General features: G+C 40.8%; 1 protein-coding gene across 1 annotated transcript in view; it reads left to right on the forward strand.

Moving 5' to 3' along the window:
• The window catches only part of LOC136449148 (zonadhesin-like), a 49,044-nt gene extending 29,180 nt beyond the window's left edge, over window positions 1-19,864 (forward strand). The window contains exons 38-68 of the mRNA XM_066448999.1: window positions 130-288; window positions 737-835; window positions 1,259-1,357; window positions 1,538-1,636; window positions 2,322-2,417; window positions 2,682-2,780; window positions 3,152-3,247; window positions 4,014-4,112; window positions 4,526-4,621; window positions 4,961-5,059; window positions 5,693-5,788; window positions 6,117-6,215; window positions 7,183-7,281; window positions 7,652-7,756; window positions 8,429-8,524; window positions 8,873-9,073; window positions 9,349-9,450; window positions 10,398-10,499; window positions 10,833-10,940; window positions 11,434-11,577; window positions 11,991-12,170; window positions 12,486-12,665; window positions 13,260-13,445; window positions 13,668-13,889; window positions 14,283-14,474; window positions 14,711-14,905; window positions 15,352-15,507; window positions 16,077-16,268; window positions 18,747-18,950; window positions 19,190-19,312; window positions 19,573-19,864. Coding sequence (XP_066305096.1) covers window positions 130-288; window positions 737-835; window positions 1,259-1,357; window positions 1,538-1,636; window positions 2,322-2,417; window positions 2,682-2,780; window positions 3,152-3,247; window positions 4,014-4,112; window positions 4,526-4,621; window positions 4,961-5,059; window positions 5,693-5,788; window positions 6,117-6,215; window positions 7,183-7,281; window positions 7,652-7,756; window positions 8,429-8,524; window positions 8,873-9,073; window positions 9,349-9,450; window positions 10,398-10,499; window positions 10,833-10,940; window positions 11,434-11,577; window positions 11,991-12,170; window positions 12,486-12,665; window positions 13,260-13,445; window positions 13,668-13,889; window positions 14,283-14,474; window positions 14,711-14,905; window positions 15,352-15,507; window positions 16,077-16,268; window positions 18,747-18,950; window positions 19,190-19,312; window positions 19,573-19,577 — 4,028 coding nt within the window. The 3' untranslated portion in view covers window positions 19,578-19,864. The remainder of the gene's footprint in view (window positions 1-129; window positions 289-736; window positions 836-1,258; window positions 1,358-1,537; window positions 1,637-2,321; window positions 2,418-2,681; window positions 2,781-3,151; window positions 3,248-4,013; window positions 4,113-4,525; window positions 4,622-4,960; window positions 5,060-5,692; window positions 5,789-6,116; window positions 6,216-7,182; window positions 7,282-7,651; window positions 7,757-8,428; window positions 8,525-8,872; window positions 9,074-9,348; window positions 9,451-10,397; window positions 10,500-10,832; window positions 10,941-11,433; window positions 11,578-11,990; window positions 12,171-12,485; window positions 12,666-13,259; window positions 13,446-13,667; window positions 13,890-14,282; window positions 14,475-14,710; window positions 14,906-15,351; window positions 15,508-16,076; window positions 16,269-18,746; window positions 18,951-19,189; window positions 19,313-19,572) is intronic.

Consider the following 19,864-nt stretch of genomic DNA (forward strand, 5'->3'; position numbering starts at 1 on the left):
AGTTAATTTGTATATGTCGCCAACAATTTAGAACAAAAATAGTTATACTTTAATGATCTAAAAATGGTGTATAGTCTTCAATGAAGGAGATTTAAAACTTACAGTTCATTTATTTTATATTTCTGGAAGGCTCCAAGTCTGGCAGATGTCCCAACCTCATGCAGAAGTACTGGACTCCTCTGATGTGCATCAGTGAGTGCTCTGATGACATGGACTGTGATGGAGAGGACAAGTGCTGTTCTACAGGCTGTGGGCAGGTCTGCTTCAGCCCTGTGGAAGACATGACAGGTCAGTCAAAAACAAGAACCATGTACAAGGCTGGAAACATTGGGTGCATATGCATCTTTGTGCACCTAAAATTGAAGCTGTGCACCTATTTCAACTGTGAGTGCACCGGTGCACCAGCGCTTTTAACTGTGGCTTTTCATTGACATCATAGTAGTTATAATTTGAAACTCCCAGCCACCATTTTGGCAGATAATTGGATAAAGCAGCAGCATCTCCAAGACATTGACAGTTATGAAACTGAAGAAGTCTTAACCATTATGGTGGGATCTACATTATATTGTACTGATTTATGATACCTAATTCGCATTGCTCTCCATTAGGAGATGGGATGGAACATATTAAGCCAGTAGACATTACAATCTTCCATCCCAACATCTATACTCAGTCTGGTGATTAATTCTGTACTTGATGAGACTAGACCACTGACACTAACCAGTCTCTCCTATAGTGACTGACACATGTGAACCTCTGACCTGCCGGATGAGCTGCAAGTACGGCTACGCCACCGACTCCCAGGGATGTGACATCTGTCTGTGCAAGAAGCCAGGTGAGAATCTTCATAGAATCAATGACAACAGTGAATGAACTGGCAAGCTAATCTATCCTACATTTTAGAACAACAAAATATTATTCATAACAGTATGTGAGTTACATCATAGTCATTTAAAATGAAGTACTAACTAAGGTTGTTAAGGATAAGAGTACTACCTAGGGTCCATTCAAGTGTGAATGGATCAAGTATATCAGTCCATTCTTACACTTACTGTACGCCATTGGTGTCTTACACCTACATGTAAGGGTGGTTCTGTATAGCCAGTAAAAATGCTCTTCTTGGTAACACACCAGCTTTGTAGGCACCTGTTAGGCAGCAGCTGGTTATATTACACAGAATCACCTGTCACACCTACATTTGTAACATTTGCACATCTATCCGTTGTGTTAAAAGATTTGCCCCTTTTTGCCGCTACAGTGAGTGAATGTGACAAGCTGGACACCTGCAAGATGTACTGTCCATATGGTTATGCCACTGATACTGAGGGCTGTGACATCTGCAGATGCAAGGCACCTGGTATGTTCAGGACACATTATAGTTATCTTGGTAACAAGGCGAAGCAATTAATTTGTTTAAAATGTTTGCCCCTTTTTGCCACTACAGTGAGTGAATGTGACAAGCTGGACACAGGTATTTTTTGTACTGGTTGAGTTGACTTTGCTGTATTTGGATTAATCTGTTGATTCTCTCTCACAGTTATGCAGATTTGCAAAACATTCACGTGCCCTCTGACCTGTCCCAACGGCTTGGCCACAGACAAGTTCGGCTGCGAAATCTGTCAGTGCAAGACACCAAGTAAGTCTGTCATTTACACCCAGTGTTTTTGCTAGCATAGTTTGAGCATAAGGACCCCCCAATGCTGTGATTTGGACCCCAGTGCTGTCTTTAAACCTAAATAGGGTGTTTCTTTCTGGGGCAAACCCTGTGACTCTTCATAAATCTTCAGAAATATTTTGGCTTCAGAACAAGGCTGTGACAGAAGGAAAACTTTACTTCACATATCAAAGTTGTCCCTCAAAATGCAGGAACATGTGTCTCAGGGGGTTATTAAGTTTAAAAGTTTCTGGGGGAGAATGTTGGACTCCTACATTGGCCATACATTGACTTGTGCCATACAAAGTTGGTTTTCTTTCCCTGACCCCTTTCTGGTGGGAACCCTGAAGGCCCCTCCCCACTAAAGGCAGTGACTGCTGAGGAACCAAATATTTGACAGATCGCTCAACAAAATTCACAAATAAAGAGCAATTCGTTCTAAAGTTTTGTGTGTTTTCTTGTCGTGCATCATATTCCAATTATTAAATGAAGGATAAATCTTATTTTCTTGGTCAATGTTCAGTTGCTCAGTGATTGCAGTCTAGATGGAAGGGGTCCTTATTCTTGGAAAGGGTGGTCAATTTTACCAAGTGTGCAGTTTCATTTATATATTTTACAGGTGTACAGTTCTTAACAAATTTTAACATGAATGTTGTGTTTTGACCAGTTGAGGAGTGCACCCCTCTTGACTGTACTATGGAGTGTCCGTATGGTCTGGCCACTGACATGAATGGCTGTGACATCTGCCAGTGCAAGAGGCTAGGTCAGTGTAGGCAGTTTTACTGCATCTTCAACTTACGTTTAAGCCAAGGGTAAAACATGTGAAGCCCTGTAATATGTTACATGACGTGTGTTATATGTGTGTGTGTGTGCGTGTGTGTTTGTGCTTCTACATGTGTGCATGTGCATGTTAGTTGTGTTCCCGGGTAAGTTTGTGCATATTCTGGCCAAGGCTGCTTACCATCATGAGGGGGTGAAGTCTGCCATCTCTGATTGTCTCATTCATGTTGTTTCCGTGACATTGCAGTGACCGTCTCCTGCGAGGCCGTCTCCTGTGCCAAACAGTGCATCTATGGCTTCTCTACTGATACCAACGGTTGCCAGATCTGTGAGTGCAAGAAACCAGGTGGGTTTTTAAATGTTACAAGTTCTTAGATTACTAGATGTATGTTCATCCACAATCTCTGCAGTAAAACGATGTGATTCGAATGAAGATCTATTAGTAAGCAATTCAGGCTAGGTCCCATTATAATGGTGTTCTTGAGAAATGAATGGTGAATGGTATGCCTAAAGATAGCCCTATTGATATAAAGAAAGGTGTGCAATTTTTACTTACTTTTTCAATCAGTAGACCCTGTGATCCTGCAACCTTTTCCACCCTAGATTGTGTCTTACATCATATGTTACTAGAGTCCTTCCTAAGCATTATGTTCTTTGACTTCTAACTTCTTTGGTGAGTCAAACGTTCTAACAGTTTATTGTCCCTGACTTGTCCAGAGAACCTGTGTGAGTCTGTGTCCTGTGACATCGAGTGCCAGCACGGCTTCGCCACCGACAGTGAGGGCTGTGAGATCTGCAGGTGTCAGCTGCCAAGTAGGTGGATTTTTTAACGGTTCTTCAGGGGTGGAGCTGTTAGTATAGTACCTACTAAAAGGAGCTTTTAGTATTGGTAGTACTGTGCCAAATATTCTATAGATTGCAACAGGCGACACCTTGTTCTATGTGACATCTTTATCAACACATCAAAAGTACAGCAGCTTTCAAAAGGTCTTCAACATCTATACATGTACATGTACATACAAACAAGGGAATACAAATGGATCAAAAAAGTATGTACAAGTAGTGTGAAATTCAATATAAGTACAATCAACATGTTGAGTTTAACGTATCGTTTACATTTAATGGTTCTAAGGTTTAAACCTTCTTTGATGTATTTACCTATTTGTACACAGTAAGGTTTTAATCTCCTCATAGAATGTAGTTCAATTTATTCATAGAATGAAATGTATTGAGCAAGCCAAAAGGAAGATAAACAGCTGTGAGCATTTATCATATTAAGGAGAACAATCCATGATAAAATGATCAGATGTTCAATCTCATTTGAACAGAATAGACAAAACCTGTGGTCACAGGGAATCGTGTGATATCTACTGATTTCTATGTTCAATATACAACTACAGGATGTGATTGCTCTATAGCCTTCTAAGTTATGTATATCTGAAAATTACTTTTCCATACGTTTCTTTTAACACAGAATTGTAGACCCATTGATGCTTCCACAGGAGTCACAATGGCCAGGTGATCCATTTGATTCAGGTGGTCACTTGAACAATTTGACAGTAAGGTGTTTTATTTCCAGTCTCCCACCAGTGTCAGTCTCTGACGTGCTCCTTGGAATGTGAAGATGGGTTCGCCACCGACATGTACGGATGTGAAATCTGCAGGTGCAAGAAGTCTGGTAAGGGAACTAATCATTATGACCTTAAAACTGCATCAAAGAACATCATAGGAAAATCAACATGGTTAAGATAGTTGCATTATACTTTTATCATAATTATCTTAAGATATTATGCATTACATTGTTTCCTGTGCCAAAGTGTGGAGTCAGTGCGAAGTAATGGTTAGATTGCTGGGCTCAGAACTAATAGGATCCTGTTTTGATATTTGCCATGCCCCGATGTTGTGTCCTTGGGAAAGGCACTTAACACAATATACCTAGTAGTAAGACAGTGGAGAGACGCCCACCTAGCCTCTTTGGCCAATAGGTACGAAGTGTTAACATGTATATATGGCACCTCATGAAATAACCCATCAAACTTCACTCTGTTGTTAAGATCTCTTTTAATTACAACTACTTTTTTTGTCTTACAGTGTCTGACTGCGAGGTTCCTAGCTGTGAGTTTGAGTGTGACTACGGTTTTGCCACAGACAGCACTGGCTGTCAGATTTGCAAGTGCAAGCTGCCAAGTAGGTCAAGTTTAAAACATCTTAAAATCAAAATTGCAGAGAATTTTTCTTTGCACATACATGATTTATTTATTTTCTATTGAATTTAAAAACAGCTGGACAGCCCCATTCAACTCTGTCTAGTTTTTTTTAGAGAACCCAGTGTACACAAACATAAAAACATGTACAATAAAGACTATCATTTGATAATATTCATTCATTCATTCATTGAATGACTTTTCTTCGGAGATCAGAGGTCCAGATGATATACAGTTGGCATGTTTCTCAATGCTAAAATCTAAATCTTTGCTGATCATGTATTGAAATTTACTTACAGTGTACATTTCTATTGACTTACAGCTGAGTACATCTGCAAGGAGAACGTCTGCTCCAAGGACTGCAAATTTGGGTTTGCAACAGACTCATATGGCTGTGATGTTTGCAAGTGCAGGAAGCCAGGTAAACCCACATCTCTATGCAATTCATACATGTATCTCATGCATTAAAGGGGTGTTATTTCCCAATGGATTATGTACGTATCAATGAAATATAATACATAATCAGCCAAACTTTTTGCCGAATTCCACTTGTGGGGAATTACGTGGCTTGTGTTTTGTAACACAATATGAAAGTCACTGTCTAACCCTGCGCAAACCCTACACATGTATGCACTACATATTTTTCACTTCTTTCATCATGAATATTTTAGTCATATATAGGGGGAGATAAGTACACCAAGATGGCCAATTCTTGATAACAAAGATATTAAAAAAACATATATTAACAAGATGAGTTTTCTAATCGCCCCTGAAATTATTTTTCAACCTAATTTTTGTCAGGCACAGTATGTAATTGGAAACCTCAGTCTAGTTTAGCATAGCCTCCCCAAAGTACATGTATGTTTTATATTGTGCAGGCTGCAGGCAAGGCTCTGCATAGGAGAATGACAGGAAAGAAATAAACCCACAGGATGATCTGCAAATATTACAACACTGTTCAATCAATCAATGTGTGGTTTATTTTTTTTATCATGTATTGCAATGATTCAGACCTTTTGATTTGTGGAGGATAATTTTTTTGTACTTATTTCAGACTTCGAGTGTGAAAGGATGGACTGTGGTCTTTTCTGTCCTTATGGATTTGCCACAAACAAGGAGGGATGTGAGATGTGCCAGTGCCGCAAAGCACGTACGTTAGGATCAAATTTAAAGCTATCTTGTAACGTTGCACATTAAATACTATATAAGAAATGTGCAACACCACATATACTGCTACAGCACAGGTTCTGCTGGTGATGTTTTAACCTCACATGCTGTAAATATTTGTATGAGTCATTGCTATCAAAGACGACAATAGATACATGTATGAAAAAAAGCAAAACGCACTCTTTAATTTGTCATTATTGTGTTCATTTTGTTTTATGTGTCAAATGGTTTGTGAGTGTATATTCTAATTTTCGACACAAAATGCCCTGTTTGTCAACTAAGCTTTGTAATTTTTTCTTGTCACTCGACAGTTAAGACTACTTGTAAGCCAATTGCCTGTTCGGAACACTGTGAGTTTGGCTACATGACTGACAGCTATGGCTGTGACATGTGCCTGTGCAAGAAGAAACGTGAGTACTGAAGACTTCATATTGTCATCTTAAGCCACACTGACTTGATCATATTCATCTTTCCCCGGATTATCTGGATAATATCTATATGCATCAATTTCATCCGTCCCCCCTTTCCCCAAAAAGGATATTCCAAATCACAAAAAGAAGCTGGAAAATGAGAAAATATGTGCCATAACTATAGGCAGTTAGTGAAAAAGCATCGGAAAGCAGTGAATATGATATTATCTTATATTATATACTAAATGAGCAAGTCTTCCAAAGTGCCAGTTGTGAAAGAACAGAAATGAAGCATATTTTTGTGTATATATACCATGTTCCGTGCGTTCAGTTATTTGTTCAACCTTCCTGATTACTTATATTTCATAATGAAGTCAACTATATTGTTGCCCAACTTTTTTTTGCACGCTCAAATCAGTTTTGGGGTTCCCAGATCACATCATTAATGTAGTCAAATCAGTGTGGGCTTACATAATTCTAGTTCTCCTGTTCTTTCTGTGGAGTACTTTGTACATGTGCTGAAAGGCTGTCAGTGAATATGGCTGTCAGTGTACATGTCCTTGGTGCTGAAAGCATGGATGTAGCTGTGTACCCATCCCTTGGGCTGAAATGTCCTTTTCCAGGGTTCAACCCAAAATAAGGGTTAGGGTTGACAGGTTTTTGCTAGGGTCAGTCGGATAAATGGAAAAGCACTATTTTTTACTCAGGCCTTAACAGGCATTGCTTTCACTAGCTGAGGGGACGTGGGTTAGGTATTTGTCATACTATATACTGTCTGAGTAACTACTCCTTGTTACAATTTCTTTGTTAACCTTATGCTAGCAGTATTTTCATTATTTGTCAATCAGCCTTTTGTCAATTACAGTATAGTTTTAATTTGGACTTTGGTTTCCATCTTGTCGGCTTAGATTCATACACATGCCTTATACTTGATGAAGGTTGTAATGGACACAAAACTTCTTTTCAGCATCTGAATGCGAATCTTTCGATGGTTGCTCTTTGGATTGTCCCTTCGGCTGGGCTACAGACAGCAATGGATGTGACATCTGTGTATGCAAGCCACCAGGTATGTCAGCTATATACATGTATCATCACATATTACTGTTTGTTTTCGGTTTATTTGTTTGTCTTGGTGTGTATGCATGTTTCTCCTGCTGACCAAGGAGGCAGGGTGTGAGGTAGAATGTGGTGTGGCTGGAGACTTGCAAGATGTGAACACTGGTTTGGTCCGGTTCCATGGTTGGTGCTGTAGGCTTGGTCTGGGACTATAGTCCTGCAGGAAAATGTATATTAGATAGAACAATAGGAGAGAAATTCACAATAATGAATAGAATAAGAAACTCTAACACTTGTTGATTTGTATTTGTTGCAAGGGTCATAACATGCTAGGTCATCGTTGTTCTGTGTTTCTATTGAATGTTCCTTTTGCCTTTCAGTTGCCATTCAGTGTGAGCCAGTGAAGTGCCGCATGATGTGCGTACACGGCTGGGCAACAGATGAGTATGGCTGTGAGACATGCAAGTGCAGGGTCCCACCAACAGGTAACTGTTAAATGGTGCAGACATTCATAGTAAGCAGCACGCATAGTCCAGTGGTTATCGACCCTGCCTCTGGACCAAGAGGTTGGGAGTTTGAGCCCTGCTAATGCCCTTCACTCGACATTTACACTAGTCACATACTATACTCCTCGGAAGGGTTGCTATTTATCTGTTCATCATACTTGTGGAAAAAAGCTAGGGCAAGGAATTTCCCCGTTACAATGAACTTATAGATACACTCTCTGTCATGACCAGTGGAAGACTAAGCTCTTCGGTGAGCTGAACTAGTTCAAGATCGCTTTCCCTTTTCACTCATGTAGAAACTGTTTTGATGCTTTATTTTTGTCATAATGGAGAGTCAAGACTCTTGTTGTTCTTATAAGTCTCCTATGCAAACAAATTTTGATGCAATGAAAACTGACACTCAGAATTTATGTGGAGGATTATTATCCTTCTGAGAGTTCTGTTTTAGAAAAAAGGAGGCTCATGCTACACATAGTTTAGAATGTACTTTTTATGTATATGGAGACCACATTGCATTATCTTGGGAATGTCTACCATTTTGATTGTTCTTTTGAAACATAAGTTTCGGTACAGTGTTAGACTATCCAGGTATTCTGTGTAATACAGCGAGTAGTTTGAGTGCCCTCTAACCATTGCTTTCCCTTGTTACAGAGTCCCTGTGTGAAGATATGGACTGCTCCATCAACTGTCCATTTGGCTTTGCCACTGATGAGCAGGGCTGCCAGGTCTGCAAGTGCATGCTGCCCAGTACGTAGCCTCTTTTGTATCATACTTGGGCCAGGATAACATTTGATATAGGTGTTCCAGACCAGTCCGTATTTTATGGTATTCCACAGATTTCTATTTGTAGACACTTACCTTTGACGATATGTAGGAACATGTCTTGTGTGCACTATGTAACTCTAGTAATGTGTCGCAAGATAAAGATGGGAATTCAAAAGTGCATGACTTACATTAGGACAGTGGTAAACTACATTGTGAGCTTGTGAGCATTTCTAATTAAGTCTACAAATGCTTTTGACAAAGGGATGGATTTGAAGCAACGCCTGTGGTATGCTGATCAGTGAAAGGTGCCTTTTCCCATGTAACTTGCAGCACCTTGCCCAGCCCTCGGCATGGAGAGGTGCGACCTGACCTGCAAGCACGGCTTCATGACCGACGAGTCCGGCTGTCAGATCTGCCAGTGTCAGGAGCGCCCATCCCGCTGTCCCGCCCTGGAAGACTGTCGCCTCAGCTGCCCATGGGGAATGAGCACCAATGAGGAGGGATGTAACATCTGTCAGTGCAGGAAGCCTTGTAAGTTGGTAAATTCTGCAGCCAAAGGAGCAGGGCGGTCTCCAACTTTCAATCTTTTTCCGCACCACTTATGTTTTTGATTTTCGTTGATCAATCTGTTGTTTCAAGCTTTGAAGAATACCTTTTTATCAATCTCATGTCATGAATTTCAAATTTTTTTGAATGGACGTGATTCAAGTTTTGTCCGTCCCTTTATATGTGCCACTAGGTGCTACAAGGGTCGGAAGAAAGGAATGAATGAACTGATTTACAACCATTTGTTTTCTTTCTTCCAGCTGTGTGTACCCCACTCACAGAGCAGACCTGCCCCCTGACCTGTGTGGAGGGATATGCCACCAACACCTTTGGCTGTGAGATCTGCAAGTGCAGGCCCTCTGGTAACCACCACATTTTATAAGTTGGAAATCACGACAATGTAACATAACATTTTTCGTTCGTTTTCACTGGAGGTTTGTCACTGATTTGAATCAAACCCTTGCTTACTACATCTAGTCACACACACACATACATACATACATACACAAACACATACACATTGACACACACCCACAAGCACACACACACGCAAGCTCACACAAGCTCACACAAACACGCATACACACACACACACACACACACACACACAAGCTTACACACACACAGAGCACATGCACAAAAACATACTTGTCCTTGGTGCTGAACACCACCCACTGAGTGCAACAAACTTTGTACCTGTCCTTGGTGCTGAACACCATCCATACACAACTACTGTACTGTAGTAATAATATACACCACATGTGGATCTGAGCAAAAATGACTTTTTTAGTTTATTGCACAGTGTGTAATGATTTCTACAGTGTTCATTTAATTGTTAAGTACATGAAAGGTTGCCTGTCAGTATGTTGTACTTTTGATGCGTAACATGACATTGTGAAATTTTTCTTAGCATTTCTACATGGTTATTATCATTATCTCCACCGAAGGGAAACTTATTGTTTTTTCTCCGTTTACTCTTCTTCTCCAAACAAATCAGGTCAATGACCTTGACTAAAGTAAAGGGCTGTCACCATGGTAACTGGTAAAGTAGCAAACACCCTGTGGTGTTCAATTACATAATGTAGCAAGTGGCAGGACAGAGCTGGAGACACTGGTCACCATATATATGAATGTGTTGGAGTTAGACTAAATAGAGCAGTAGTTTGTTAAGCTAACCCATGGCCATTTTATGTTAAACATTATTTACAAAACAAAGTAACATGTAGTAGCTTGCAAATGTTACCCTTCTAGTGATATACAATGTATTTGCAATGACGTCTTGAGATGTAATGAGTCGTTACCGTTTCAGCTGAAGTGTGCCAGACAGACGTGAGCCTGTGTAAGGAGTACTGCCCGTACGGCTTCATGACCAACAAGGATGGCTGTGAGATCTGTCAATGCAGACTGCCAAGTAAGACTTTCTCAAACTCACAGAGTATTAGTTTCTCGGTAGGAGGGGAAAGGAGTCTTTTACAGTGTTTTAACTTTGCATTTGAAACAATTCTGTAGTACAGTAGCAACACATTTAGAAATGCAACCACTTTCTAGTGGTCTTTTTTCCCCATTGACATAAGAATTTAGAATCCTATTTTTAGTGACCATCTGTCCACATAGACCAGATTTACCGTTCCCCTTTATGGTCTTCTTGGGCAGTTTTGACTGTATTCATTTGTGAATGTACTGTAGAAAGCAGAAGTTTGCATGTAAAAAAGATCTAATTTCAATTGTTGTTTCCTGTGAACAGCTACTATCCAGATCACATCTGTCTGCATGAAGTGGCAATGTCACAAGTTCTGTCCTCATGGCTACCTCACCGACAGCAGCGGCTGCCAGACATGTACCTGTGCTGAACGTAAGTATGAGACTGTAAGCCTTAAACAAGTGGAACTATAGTAGGAGACCTATAATAGCCTTCAGCACCTAGAAGTGTTTTATCCATCTGTGCAGGGCTGTTTTTAGCTATTGATTTTTCGCTGTAGTATCAGTTTGATGTTTTGAGCACTACAATTTAGTCTGTTTGAAAAAAGGCACAATTTTATGCTACCTGAACTAGAGCAAAAGGTGTAGACTCTTGCTTTTCTTATGCATAAGCTTCCAATGTATATCTGTTATATCATTTTGACTTGTTGATTTTTTTTGCTTTTATTTTTTTACCTGAAGTAACTACAAGTTACAACACTAACATTCTTATATTCTTGAGTTTTTGGGGAGGCCCATGAAAAACCATTTAAGTTTCTGGCCCCCCCTACCTGTCTTTTTTTTTACTGCAGTTCTTATACAATTTAATGTCCTTCTGATTATATACATACAAATAAACAATAAACATCTTTTTCACTTTTTGACAGTGCCCGAGCAGGTGTGCCCACACATCAAGTACGGCACCGCCGGCAGGTGTGTGGATGAGTGCAGCCATGATGGCATGTGTGCACCCAACCAGCTCTGCTGTTCCAACGGATGTGCAAGGACCTGCATGGAGTCAGTCTCTGCCCGTATGTAAAATCTCCAGCCACAATTCTTAATCCGACCTTGTTTTACATTTTTCTTCCATCCCAGACAGCCCAGTCCAAATTCTGCATTTTTTGTTATTGTACTGTGTCGTATTTGTTACCTATTGTCACAACATAAATTAGTCATCAGCCATATCACATATGCCTCATCATAGCCCGATCAATCTTCCACAAGTTGAAAGTTGTATTCAATTGATCCATGAATAATGTCAGCAGGTTGTTAAATGACTGGATAATAACATTCTTTGATCACAACCAAGGAGTTACAACAAGCCAATGTTTCGGTGACTGTCTCATGGTCACCTTCCTTATGTTCAATGACCAATGATATATATTTATTGGAACAAGTTGATAAGTCTACTAGTCTAGTACTAACCTCATCATTGTGTTTGCAGACTGTGTAGATGAGATGGGTGAGTCCCACACCCAGGGGTCCACCTGGGAGAGAGATTCCTGTACCGTCTGCAGCTGCATGAATGGCGACATCACCTGCCACACCTCCAAGTGCATGCCTGTCCCCCACGGCTGCCTCCCTGTCCATACTCCCGGACACTGCTGTCCTGCCTTCGACTGCCGTAAGAGTTTACTTGTATTTCCTACACGTATAACTTACAGCAATTGTAAAGCTTGTATTACTGTAACAGTGGTAACTTCTGCAAGTACAGTAGAAGCATTTAGGATAAATTTGTCAACACCTAGAGCACAGTTTACACTGCTGGCCTGCCTTTGATTCGCAAAAGATACTTTTAAGTTTGTAGTACAATCACAACATCTAGAGGTAAAACTTATCTGGAATAGCATATGAAACAGAATGGTGGATTCAAATGTTTTTGACAAATTAATGATGATATTGCATAACTTTAATGATGATATAATTTTTGCCCTTGCAGCTATCAAGGAGCGTCTGTGCACCAAGGAGGGCAAGCACTGGGAGGAAGACGTCTGCACCAACTGCACCTGCCAGTCAGGAAAGGCTATTTGCATAGCCCAGGCCTGCCCCCAGGTTCCAAGTGGCTGCAAGCCCATCTTCAGCGACACCGAGTGCTGCCCACGCTTCGAGTGCCATGACAGTAGGTGTCTCATTTTCATATCAGTGTTACAGTAGTATCTTCTCGTCCCTGATACCATGTTTAAGCTAGTAACCCTTTTTGCTCTCTGAGAGACATTGGAAACTGTAAATAATCTCCTACGCAGAGCCTTGCCCGCGGTCTGTACAATATACCTTTGGGAGGCTCAGATAAACTGGGGTAAGGTTTCCACTTTTGTGGGCTTGACGTCTAACAAGCTGCCATCCAATCATCAGAGAATTGTAATGTTTTCTTTGGGTAAAGCCAATTCACTGATTGGCTGACAACTGAAAACCTCAGCCTGGTTTAGCAGAGACTCCCAAGGTGTGTTGTACAAGCCCCCCCCCCGCTTGTGAGGCTCTGATTTTAACTGACGTTAATCAATGGCCTTGAAATTATGGAGGTTTTCAAAATGCAAGGACATCATTTGCCTAAAGTACAATTTAGCATGTCCAGGTATGGTTGGTAACTCTGGCTGTGGCTAAGTATCAGGCAGTTTAAGTGTGGGCCTTTGTTGTAGTTGCTCAATTTAAGTCATTGACATCATTGCAATTTACATGATTGTTCTGACACTAAGTCTCCTCTCCCATTGCTCAGGCTGCATGACCCAGAGTGGTTCCATGATTCCCCATGGTGAGACCTACAATGTGGACAAGTGTACCAGCTGCATCTGCAAGAAGGGCAAGAGCATCTGTACCCCCACAGTCTGCCCCATGCCTCGTCCCGACTGCGACGTCGTCCACGTGGAGGGAGCCTGCTGTCCAACTGTCGTCTGCACTCATGGTAAGGCAACATTTCCATTGGACAACCGATGAGCAACCAAAAATCATTGGTTATCAAGATCATGTCCCCATAGCTTAACAGGTATAGCCTCTGTGACAACTTAGCTCTTGGATTCAATTAGTTGCTAACATGGTGAAGCACAATGCTAGACTTGCTCTCAAAGTTAACAAGTATGAATGTTGGTTGAAAGTTTTGTATGTCTCTCTTTCCCTGCTTGTGTAGAAGCCAAGAAGCGCCCATGCCACTTTGCCCTCAAGAAGGTTCCGTCCCTGATGCTGATGGGCAAGACTGTGCCCATGACTGGTGTGTTTGTGCCATCATGCGACATCAACGGATACTACAACGCCACCCAGTGTCACGGCTCCACCGGCTACTGCTGGTGCGTGGACCGCTTCGGTCAGGAGACCCCCGGCTCACGGGTCCACCACAGCACCCCCATCTGCAGTAAGTACTCATTCGTAGTCATTCAGACTAGAAAGAGAATAGGCAACCAACAACCAAATATTAACACAAGATGCTAGCTAAAGCCCGGATCACATACATTGCACAGTCATTTGATCATCCCGCCAGCGATAGCACCAAACGTCATAGGTTTGAGAAGCAGCCGGTGCAATAGTTTAAATATATAAAGTCGTGGTCACTATGGACTTAAATAATCGTACGATAATGGAAAAATTTCAAACACTCATCAATAGGTTATTTTGCCTGAGATTTACCTGCGATTATCCTATGATTGATCCAGGCTCTATTCCTTGACCCAATTGCACAATAACCTACAAATTTGTTACCAGATTTTTAAATAAGTTCAGTTTTATATATAGAAACTCTGTGTTACAGAGCCCAGCACCTGTGTGCACAATGGTCACATGTACCGTGAGGGCGACCAGTGGCAGAGGGACACCTGCACCACCTGCACCTGTATGGGCGGCCAGGCCATGTGTCACAGCGACACCTGTGCACCTACACCAGATGGCTGCACCCCCATCATCGCTGAGGGACAGTGCTGCCCACAGTTTGTTTGTGAAGAGAGTAAGTTTAGCAGGCATTATGTAGATATTTTATAATGCTATAAGTAGTAGTGATGTTTATTCAATGCATTAGGAAATCAGTTTTTTTTTAAACTTCTGACTTATTGTTTGCTATGCCAGCATGAGAACCAGTAAAGTCCTATTTGAGAATGACAGTCTCTGCCATAAAAGGCACATATTTACTTGTGATATGCCATCACATCACCAATGCTAAAAAAGAGACTGAACTTGTTGCAGAGTGTATTGATATCGTGGGTAAGGAGTGGTCCATCGGAGAGAGCTGGATGGTTGAGCACTGCACACACTGCACATGCGCCCGTGGAGACATTAAGTGCCGCGTGGAGCAGTGTCCTCGCACTGAGGCAGAGTCTGGATGCCAGGTCATCCCCAGCGAGGGACAGTGCTGCACCAGCGAAGTCATGTGTGATGACGGTAAGAACATGGTCATCTAACGATTGGGTCACTTTTCAATTTGCGGGAATGAAAAGTATAATCTTATGTAAAAGTTTATTTTGTTTTCATCCATCTTGATTTATTTTATTCCATTTTTATCTGAAATATATTATATCATTTATATGTGAAAGGGGGGGAAACAAATGTATAAACACCTTTACAAGTTGCCCTCCCCCGCACTGAAGACAATGCCAACAATATAGGTATACAGTACAGTGAGAATTCACAATATTTAGTTACTGTACACATGTTCAATACAACTCATTACAGAAAGTCACTGGTCTTAGAATAGCTACAAAGTAAACAAGAAACATGTATTTCTTTACAAAGCAGTATTATTCATTTTAGTTATGGTGGAGCAAAAAATTATTTTGAAAGCTGTGACTAAAAATGACAATCATTATGTCTATTGTTTTGTATCCCAGAGTGCGAATCTTCCCACGTTGCCCACTGCCTGAAGAACCCGTGCCTGACCGCCACGTGCCCAGGATTCCCCGACGCCACCTGCAAGCCCAGCTACTGCGGCAGCTGCAAGGCCTTGTGGGTGGACAGGTTCGACCAGGAAGTCGTCTGCCAAACAAGTAAGACTTCACCCATCAATCAAAATACTGTAAATGCAGAAATGTTTGCGGGGTTTCATGTTCACGGTTTTTGCGATGAAAACTCTTTACTGCAAACTTAAAACCACAGTGAAAAGCCATTCCATTGTTTAACTGTAGTGCTACTATGGATTCAAACGCGAACTAAAAACGAGAATACTCCATTTCTTCCCTACCATGAAATTAAATCCCCACGAAAATTTCTACATTTGCAGTACATAGAATTTTGTTAGATCGGTCCCTAGAACGTGTCCAATAGCATAGATCGCTGAGTTGACTGAAGTTTTGATAAACAAGTAAAGAAATAAAGCTCAACTCAAGATTTGAAGAAGATATCAAAGTTAACGGTTAAACTTATACTAGGGATCAGAAAGCAGGTGGTATGCAAAGTATTAATTTACATCTCAATCACTAATCAGATCTGCAAATTTAGATATCAATTAAATCTAATCTACTAAAATGTACTTTGGCCTACCAGTCGTCGAATAGCCCAGATGTAAAGAAAAACAGTTATCGCTCGCATTCAATTAATAATACTGTTTTGTATGCAGCTGGCCCTTGTGATGCGACTGTGACCAAGCGTACCAACTGGAACACCATGTGGAACCCGAGATGTGCTGTCAACGGCTTCTACACCCCCAAGCAGTGTGACAGCGAAGGGTCCTGCTGGTGTGTGGGTCGTGACGGAGAGTTGATGCCCGGCACACGTAAGGAAGACGGCAGCACTGTGGACTGTATTGATGGTAAGAACTTAGTGTTCTATTACATCAGAGTTAGCAAAAAGTCCTGATGATACCCAAAACTGTAGAAGTCAATTTGTTTTCTACAATGAAATACATGACTGTACAGTACCAAGCAAAGTCATAGCAAAGGCTCTTGGCACATTCTAGTACAGATATGATGAAAACATTAAATAAACTAGAGTTCCACGACCTCATATCTTCGCCAAATAATATGAATTGTACCGACAGATGCAAGTACTGAATTCCCGCCATTTACCAATATGGCATTACAAAGCCGTTTTTCTAAACAATAGTTAAGTTCAAGTCTTTATTTGCTTAAATAATATCTATCAATGTTCCCCTCTTTCTCAGTGGCTTGATATGCCACAGGTCTGAAAGTCCTCTCACGGAATGTCAATGACGGTTAGACATCCAGGTAATAAGATACGCAATAAAACTGGATGGATTTTCGAAACGTAGTGAAATACACATGTAGTATAACTCTATCAAATATTAGACCCTGTTTTGCATAATCAGCATCTTATTGTGTAATTTGGCTTGGCTATGTCAATTATCAGATTCAGCTATTTTGAAATACCCAACATGAATATAAAAAGTCCTGTCATTTACGAACATAGTGTTATTATCTTTGTATAATCTCAGCAATAATTCAAATGAGGTCAATTGAATAATTGATATTTCGATTATGATTGATATTTACTAGCCTCTCTTTCTCAGTGAAGGATGACACAGTTTTCAAAGGTGATTTGTTTTTATTTGTTTTTTTCGGCTGTAGAGAAGTACAGCCAGGGCTACCAAAGGCTAAAGCTATTACAAAGGGTTAGCCCTGGTAACTGAACAATATGCAGACCTTGATATAAGCTTTAACAAAGACTAAAATACGACTAAAATGCATATAAACGGGCACAAACATAGAACTCAGCGCATTTTAAAATATTTCATTAATCATGCAAATTAGGTCCTGTTTGGCATAATTACCATGTTACGTCAATCGTAGGATCCACTTTTAAATCTTCATACCAAACATAACAGATACATTTTAGTCCTGTTTTTTTCAATTGCCTAGCTTCTAGTAGTAAGCTAGCTGTTGACCTAGATTCAGGACGCCAGCTGTTGACCTAGATTCTGGACGCCAAGTGTGTACTAACACATGCCGCGCACTATGCTGCGGCAGTCCTATATATGCCAATTATTACGTAAAGTAGGTCATGATCTGCATAGTGAGCATATCAGTATGCTGATCATCACCTAAGGAACATATATACCAAATACAAGAATAATCCATCAACCCCTGCTTGAGTTATCCTCCTCAAAAGTTACAAACAAATAGGCCCACTGCAGTTTAAGGCAAGCTGCAAGGGGGCCCAAACTTGCATCACTTATTCTCTGCCCCAAGATCTATCTACCACTCAAAAAATTATAACCTTAGTACCTACAAAAAATTCGACCACAAACTTTAAGCGGATTGATAAACTTTCTTCATTTATTATGCAAATTAGTTCCTGGTTTTCATAATATATATTTGATTATGTAAAATATTACCCAAGCTATTTACATACCAAAAATCATGACGATCCATCAACCCCTTCTGTAGTTATTAGCATCCAAAGGTTTCAACAAAAACGCCAACTGCAGGTCCAAACAAGCCGCTAGGGGGCCCAAACTTGCACCACCTATTCCCTGTTCCAGACCCTATGTATTGGTGAAAAATCATGAACCTGGCACTTTCAGAAAATTCGACCACAAAATTTTAAACTCAGATGCAGTACCTTAATTATCCGCTAGGGGGCCCATTATCGAACTTGACCTTCCTCTTTAACACTCCTACCTACCAACTGAATATCATGCACAGCCGTCAACAGCACCTCGAGTTATGCTGGCGACATACAAATTCACACACATATAAAGCCCGCTGCAGTACCGACGGAACATGCCAGGGAAACCATTTTTGAACTTGACCTCCGTTTCCACAACATCTACACACCTGCAAAAAAACACGAAGATCCATCAACGTTTCCGTCACTTTTTTTGCCTACATACAAACACAAAAAAATGCAAAGTCTACTGCAGTACTGTTGGAAAACGCCAGGTAAACCATTTTTGAACTTGACCTTCCTTTGCACAACCCCTACACACCTACCAAAAATCATAAAGATTCATTGAAGCTTTCTTGAGTTATGCTCCTAACATACATAAAGACCCACCCAACAGATTTTTCAACCGAAAACATAATCTTCTCCGAGCACAAGTACTCGGCGAAGATAATGATATCAGGGCCGGTATTTGACATGCAGATCTAGAACTAATAGAATGAAAGATAGACAGGAGCTCTATGTGTAGTGTAACATTATAATTAAGGTTTCTTTCTCAATTCAGATGCCATGACTGCAAGCACATTTGAAATATTTTGTACAATATTTGTTGTGACTTTTTGGTTCCTACTTGAATTTTACTACTGCTTCTTCTGTCCCATCTTAGAGCCTCCATGCTGGGAGGAGCAGCAGAACATCCAGACGCTGGTGTCTCAGGGACATGACATCACCAGGGACCCTCAGTGTGACACCAGGGGGTACTACAAGTCCCACCAGTGTGACCCTGTCACCAACAAGTGCTGGTGTGTCGAGAAGGACGGCCATGTTGTTCCTGGATCTGAGACGACCACTCACCAGAAACTCAGCTGTAGTAAGTCTCATGTCTCATGCCAACAATGATCTAAGACTGCCTTTTTAGTAACAAGACAGCTAAAATTTGCAGGACATAAAAATACTACTAGACTGCATCACTACCCCAAGAATGCCCTAAGTTTGCGATCGTACGACAATTATATGACTCACGTGACCGGGCCTTTACTAACTGACTGTTCCTTTAATTTGTTGTAGACAGTTCTTACTTCTGAGTAACCGACTGTTCCTTTGTTCCAGGCAAGCCTTGCTTTGGTCAGAAGCCCCAGAAGGAGACGTGTACTGAGTATGGAAGCTGTAGTGGCAACAACTTCTGCCACATCCTCCCTGGGAAATCTCAGGGCTACTGTTGTAAGCCAAGAGGTAAGACTTCATAGATATCATAAATTATATATCTTTTATAATGTTTAGTCTCACGGAAGGGAAATGATATTGTTTGTTTTTTCTTCTTCCTCTTCTTCTCCAAACAAGTAAAGTTTTGTATGTTCTGTCATTTTGTCAGCACGTTGTAGCATTACCCAGCTTTTGGGATGTACATTGTATGATGTAATATTGTAGGATAAACAATTCTTTTATCAGTACCTACATTTTACAATCAAACACACCTCTCTCGTTTTCTACAGCCTAAGAAGTCCTGACTGCTTGATCCAAGCTCCGATGGGCTAGGATATTTTTGGCCTTGACTCCAGCCATATTCAGTGTATTTGTCTAGATTTTTTTACTGCGTTCTTCCTTTGTCCACGCCTACAACTGCATGTTGCATTGCATGCTTTGTGGTGAACTCTCTCATTTTTGTTACAATTTATAGTTCCTGCATTTGGTGGTGATTAGTATTAACGTTACATGTTACAATGGAATATTGATGATATAAGTATCTGTTCTTTTTCTCTTTGCAAATAAAGTTTTCCAACAGCA

This window comes from Branchiostoma lanceolatum, chromosome 14 (assembly GCF_035083965.1).
Source record: "Branchiostoma lanceolatum isolate klBraLanc5 chromosome 14, klBraLanc5.hap2, whole genome shotgun sequence".
NCBI classification, from domain to species: domain Eukaryota; kingdom Metazoa; phylum Chordata; class Leptocardii; order Amphioxiformes; family Branchiostomatidae; genus Branchiostoma; species Branchiostoma lanceolatum.